The 6,172-nt window shown below is 44.1% G+C and overlaps 2 protein-coding genes across 2 annotated transcripts in view; one reads left to right on the top strand and one right to left on the bottom strand.

Annotated features, from left to right (window-relative positions):
- The window catches only part of LOC109518132 (leucine-rich repeat-containing protein 19), a 4,200-nt gene extending 3,518 nt beyond the window's left edge, over positions 1-682 (bottom strand). The window contains exons 1-2 of the mRNA XM_019873803.1: positions 338-682; positions 74-185 (exon numbers count right to left, since the gene is read on the bottom strand). Coding sequence (XP_019729362.1) covers positions 74-185; positions 338-594 — 369 coding nt within the window. The 5' untranslated portion in view covers positions 595-682. The remainder of the gene's footprint in view (positions 1-73; positions 186-337) is intronic.
- ift74 (intraflagellar transport 74) overlaps positions 1-4,684 on the top strand; it is a 10,806-nt gene extending 6,122 nt beyond the window's left edge. Inside the window, exons 11-20 of the mRNA XM_019873799.1 lie at positions 1,935-2,078; positions 2,244-2,284; positions 2,362-2,441; positions 2,563-2,616; positions 2,937-3,034; positions 3,226-3,352; positions 3,447-3,610; positions 3,869-3,994; positions 4,304-4,364; positions 4,450-4,684. Of these exons, the coding sequence (XP_019729358.1) occupies positions 1,935-2,078; positions 2,244-2,284; positions 2,362-2,441; positions 2,563-2,616; positions 2,937-3,034; positions 3,226-3,352; positions 3,447-3,610; positions 3,869-3,994; positions 4,304-4,364; positions 4,450-4,565 (1,011 nt within the window). The 3' untranslated portion in view covers positions 4,566-4,684. The remainder of the gene's footprint in view (positions 1-1,934; positions 2,079-2,243; positions 2,285-2,361; positions 2,442-2,562; positions 2,617-2,936; positions 3,035-3,225; positions 3,353-3,446; positions 3,611-3,868; positions 3,995-4,303; positions 4,365-4,449) is intronic.
- Positions 4,685-6,172: the final 1,488 nt, after the last annotated feature.

Below are 6,172 nucleotides of genomic sequence, written 5' to 3'. Positions count from 1 at the left end.
CCCCCCCCTCCTCCCCCAAGACTTTTTGCGCAATGCTGTAAATGTCTCGGGATTCAAGTATATGATTCGTTACCTGTAGATCATTAAGCGGTCTGAATAGCTGTGCGGGAAGACTTGTCAGCAGGTTGTGGGACAGGTTCAGCACTCGGAGTGCATCGAGGCCATAGAAAGACTCGGGTACTAGGCTGGAATAAATGTACAGTCATGGCAGTGGTCGTAAAAAGACTTGAACACTGATGTTGACCTTTTGGTCAAAGGATCATAAAAGGAAATTACTGCGAATATCAATATCTACAAAATTGCAGTTATTTATGTATTATTTTAAATGTCTATTTACCTGCTGATTTGGTTGTTGGATAGCGACAGCACGCTGAGGTTGGGCACAACCGACAGGTACCTAGCAGGTATGTAGGTCACCCGGTTCAGATCCAGGTGGAGCTCCACGAGTTGGGGATAACCGGCCAAGGATATTTTGTCCTCATTGGACAGCGTAATCTGATTCCTCTCAACCACAAGACTAGTCACAGATGAGTTGCTGTCGCCGGGGGGGATAGCTTTCAGAAACACGTTGGTTAAGTTACGCACCTGCCACATAAGCGTGAATGGATGGTGAGACCATGAAAACTATACTTGGACCAGCTGGCATTGCTGACTGTGCTACATCAGATCAAAATAAGAGAGAATCCTTCCGTGTACATCTCGCACGGCAGCCGTAGCGTGGTTATTCTTTGTCCATATTGCTACGAAAGAGACCAACCACAGTAAGTGGATCAATTGCTGGGGCTGGCCCATAATCTGCCTCCTTGAAATGGAACAAAGTAAAAAGTTTCCGGCACCATTAAGAAAGTGACTGAGGTGAACATAATTCATGCGGACAAACAGAAGTATCGATCGTTTTTTTCAGTGATAGGCAAACGTGCTATTGGTGAGTTACCCCCCCCTCCCCCCCCAGCCACCACACACCCCTGTAAAGAGGAATTACCCGCGAGCGTATTGTTCCTCGCAGCTCTTGATTGTCTTCTCAATAGTATTAAGTATCAACACGAGCCACATACCTTTTTGTTCTGTGAGAAGCAAGATGATGAACTAGCGTGTCAACCTTGGCGCAGCCAGCGCAGCAAAGGACCTTTGCCCGTTGTTGTAAACTCTGAAAAGCTTACATGCAACATTTTACTGGAGAGAACAGTTGTTTGATCACGTCGCTCGTCGTTGCACATTTCCTTGTTCGTGCACAGCCCCAAGCGACGATGAAGTCAACTCTCGCAGCACACTTCTGCACACACATACAGAACATATACAGTCATGCATTTTATGTTTCATGTTTTTTTTTTTTTTTTTTTTAGTGTAGTCTGGTATTCTCTTTTTTGGAGAATTTCATTCCGGTTTCTCTCTGACTGTTTCTGACCAAATCTCGGGATCGTTTGTTGTCGCGTGCCTCTTTCCTCCCATCCTTTATTCTCATGTGTCTTTGCTCTGCAGAAGAGAGGACGCCATTAGGGCCATTGAAGAAGAAATCAAGAAGGAAAGGCGTGTTGCCGAGGAGATTGTCCAAGCCATGCCGGCTGCAAAGCAGGAGAAATATTTCACCATGACGACAGCCAATGAGGAGCTGCTACAGGTATTTGTTGTGCCACTTTCTTTGTAAAGTGTGCCCCAAAAATATCCATACCGGCCGGACCGTCACTTTAATTTTCCCACCTCATTCTGTCCCAGGAGCTGGCTCTTCTCCAAGAAGAACTGGATGCCCTGCTGACCCGGAAGGAGGAATACGAAGCGGTGAGTTAGTTCAAAACAGAAGAAAGGCAAACAAACGGAAGAAAAGAACAATGGCCGGCCCTGGCGCCTGATCTGCGGATTGAGGTTCGAAGCATCTCTAAGCGAGATTATCCTCTCCTGTTCCATCCCCTTTTTTTTTTTTTTTTTTTTTTGCGTAGGAGCTGGCCCATTCGCAGATCAAACAGGAAGTCGTTCGGCTACACGAAACGTTGTCGACACTAGAGGCCAAGCGGGACAACATGGAGGCGGAGCACAAGAGCTTCAGCACGCCTCAAGAGGAGAGAGAGAAACTATTGAAACAGGTTGGTTCGGATTCATCGGAATGATGGAATAACAGTGTTGCGTGCGGTTAGATGCTCAGATGTCTTTACCACGACGACAACCACCACAAGTCCACGATAACCATATTAATACTTTAATTATTTTTTTATTTATTTTTCCATATAACATCACACTTTGTTTTTCAGGTGAAAGAGGATAATCAGGAAATCGCCAGCATGGACAGACAGTACGTGTCTTTGATTTGAGAAAAAGCGGATGGGCCAATTGTGTCGCGAATTGATCTGTGACGTTGTGTGTCGGCAGACTGGTGGAGATCAGGGACAGGACTGGTCAAATTGCAGATGAGATCCGACAACATGAGCAGGACTCGGAGGAAGCTCAAGGTCATCTGCTGAAAGTTGTTGAGAATGGATCTCATTTGATTGAACAAAAGAAGCCAATTTAAAAAAAAAATAAATCTGCATCAGACTTCATTAAAATGATCGTGCGCGTCTTCTTTTCAAGGGGAGTGTCAGCAGAAGTACAAGGAGCTGAAGAGGAAAGAGGAAGAAATTGATGGTAACTGATACACCGGAGTCATCTTGTTCTATTCACATGCACGCCACTGTACATGCTACGTGACAAGATCTAAAAGTAGCCTTGAACACAACAGCTGATGATGTTGAACGCCTGCATATTTACTGGTGGTGATAAAAGATTTGGAGAGGTATTTAAATGCATTATGGATGCTGTACAATTTTTTTTTTTAATTTCTTGTCATAGAATCGTCCTATCAAAATCTTTTTTTCAAACTGTGTTTTATTGGCTGCCTTTTTGGTTCTATCACGTCAAGTACGCAGCTCCTTGTAACTTACACTGACCGAATTGTTCATTGCCAGGATTCCTGCAGGCCTTCGAGGATTTAAGGACTCAGGAGCAGAACAAGATGACTCAGAGCCAGGAGAATATCGTCTCCCTCTTGGAGCACTGCAGCCGGGTGAGCCGAGGAGGAGGGGATGCAAAAGGGGCGGAAAAAAATGGGGATGGAAGCGGAATGGGGGATCTACTCATGAACACACTGTTTTTTTTTTTTTTTCGGCAAATATGTTTCACCAACCAACCCCATCTTGAACTGCTTTTAGGAAATTCTACAAAAGTGAGTGCTAGCATACTGTATATTTGCTACAGAACATGTTGCGGCTCCGTCGAGTGGATACAATCACTGCCAGCGAGCTGAGGAACATGCAGGACGTGCTGGTTTCCAAGGAGACGGAGGTGTCGCAGTCAGCCAGCACCGCCAAAGGACTGACTTCTGGTCGGTGACACCCCCCACATAGACCCGCACCTGACGCCCCGCCCCTCCGTGGTCCCGCCAAAATCACATTGCATGCCCTGTGTCCGCATCCCAGAGTCCCAGCGCCTGCAGCAGGACTTGGAGAAAGTGCAGCAGCTGGAGGGCAAGATCACGGGAGAGCTGAGCACACTGAAGGAAAATGTCAAACAGATGGAATCCGAGCTGCTCACCTACAGGGACCTGGAAACTCTGAGACACACGGCGGATGAGAGGAAGACGGTAGGAGTCTTCGCCACACACATAAAGGAGTACACACACCAACAGTTTTGTTCGAGAACCTTGATTTTGCTTTGAGGAGCAATACACGGTGATCCCTGACCCCGCTATGTTGCGAGTAACATCAACATGAAAATAATTTGCAATTTTGAAGATTTGAGCAGGAACTATAAAGCACATGATGTGGCGGGCCAAATCTGGCCCCCCCGCGGCCTTAAGTTTGCAACCGGTGTTTGAAAGGATCAATACGATGTTGTGCAGAGACTACAAGAGGAGCGAGTTGCCCTCATACAACGGCGAGATTCATTCCGACAACTTTTGGAGGAAATGAGCCACAAATATGAGGCGCTGAGGACCAAACTGGAAGAAAACGAGACCCACGCGCAGGTGTGTATGCTGAACGCATTTATGAATTTGTATGAATCGCATATGGAGCATGTTTTGAGCATCCCTGACAGACCGCTTAAGGTCCATCTACGAGTAAGCTCTTTGCCCTCATTATTAAGACAATTCAGCACAGAAATAGTGTCTTACTAGTTGTCGTTGCTTCTCGTAGAATAATTGAATGAGGCAAAACTGTACACCTACATTACATGGACCTAAGGTTGAATATGAATAATTTTGAATCAATAATCCTACCTTTCGATTGACTTGTTTGCTCATGTTTTTTTTTTGGGGGGGTGGTGGGTTTGGTAGTTGGCTAACCTGGAGAGGAAGTGGCAACATTTGGAGCAGAATAACTTTGTCATGAAAGAATGTATCCTTTCCAAAAGCGCTGTGGGCCAAGACATTGGTCGTCGTGCGATGTCCGTGCAAGCTGTTTTCTTTAACAGCAATGTCAGTCATCGCTTCGAAATCTCAGGAGAGTGACTTCGCCTCCGTGTCCAAGGAAGTCTACGAACGAGTGGCAGATTACAACAAGAGCCTCATAGACTCACTGCAGAACATCAGGAGCTGAATACACACATTGTTTTTGATAACTGTAATGTACAGGGATCTCCACTAAGTCCATTTTAGTTTGAGTTTGTTTTGTTTTGTGGGTGTAACAGAGTTCATATGTAATGATTTTATTTTTAAGGTGAATAAAATGTACATTTATCCTACACCTTAAATTGGTTGCCAGTCAATCGCACAGCACACATGGACAAACAACCAGCCCGATCACATGTTGGGACAATTTAGAGTGTAAAAAGCACTCTAAATTGGCAATAACCTGCCGCGCATGTTGTTGGAATGTGGGAGCAAACGGGTGAACCCACACAGACATGAGGAGAATATGCCAACTCCACACAAGAAGGCGGGAGACGGAAGCGAACGCTGTACCTCTGCTGTTTTCAACAACCGTGTACAGTAAGGCTTTTCATTTTTTTAATGTGTCCACATATAGAAGGGCTTTTTTGGGGGAGGGTGGGGGCGGGGGTCGGCTCTGTATAGTAGGGTGTTTTTTTCATGTAGTTCTATTTTAAATTACCATGTACAGCAAGGCATTTCTTGAGAAAAAGTCCATGAAAAGAAAGGCATTTTTTTTGCAGCCCAAAAAAACGACCATGTGTAGTAAAGCGTGTTTTTAAGCCCAAAAAAACGACCATGTATAGTAAGACGTTTTTAGCCGAAAAAAAAGACCACGTATAGTAAGGCATTTTTAGCCTGTTTTTTGCACGAAAAAAACAACCATGTATAGTAAGGCGTTTTTAGCACGAAAAAAACGACATAGTATAGTAAGGTGTTTTTAGCCGAAAAAAACGACATAGTATGGTAAGGCGTTTTTAGCACGAAAAAAACGACATAGTATAGTAAGGCGTTTTTGGCACGAAAAAAACGACACAGTATAGTAAGCCGTTTTTAGCCGAAAAAACGACCATGTATAGTAAGGCATTTTTATCGTGTTTTTTGCCCGAAAAAAACAAACATGTATAGTAAGGCGTTTTTGGTCGGAAAAAACGACCATGGATAGTAAGCCGTTTTTAGCCGAAAAAAACGACCATGTATAGTAAGGTGTTTTTGGCCGAAAAAAACGACCATGTATAGTAGGGCATTTTATAGCCTGTTTTTTTGCCCGAAAAAGATGACTATGTATAGCAAGGCGTTTTTAGCCGAAAAAAAACAACCATGTATAGTAAGGCGTTTTCAGTCTTTTTGGCCAAAAACGCCTTAATATACATGGTCGTTTTTTTCGGCTAAAAACGCCTTGCTATACATAGTCATCTTTTTCGGGCAAAAAAACGGCATAGTATAGTAAGGGGTTTTTGGCCGAAAAAAACGACATCGCATAGTAAGGCGTTTTTGGCCAAAAAGACTGAAAACGCCTTACTATACTACGTCGTTTTTTTCGTGCTAAAAGCGGCATACTATACTATGTCGCTTTTTTCGGCTAAAAACGCCTTGCTATACATAGTCATCTTTTTCGGGCAAAAAAACGGCATAGTATAGTAAGGGGTTTTTGGCCGAAAAAAACGACATCGCATAGTAAGGCGTTTTCAGTCTTTTTGGCCAAAAACGCCTTACTATGCGATGTCGTTTTTTTTGTGCTAAAAGCGGCATACTATACTATGTGGTTTTTTTCGT

Source organism: Hippocampus comes, unplaced genomic scaffold, assembly GCF_001891065.2.
Source record: "Hippocampus comes isolate QL1 unplaced genomic scaffold, H_comes_QL1_v1.1 scaffold126, whole genome shotgun sequence".
Taxonomy (NCBI): Eukaryota; Metazoa; Chordata; class Actinopteri; order Syngnathiformes; family Syngnathidae; genus Hippocampus; species Hippocampus comes.
The sequence above is the reverse complement of the archived record's forward strand: the minus strand, read 5'-3'. Positions and strand labels throughout refer to the sequence as shown.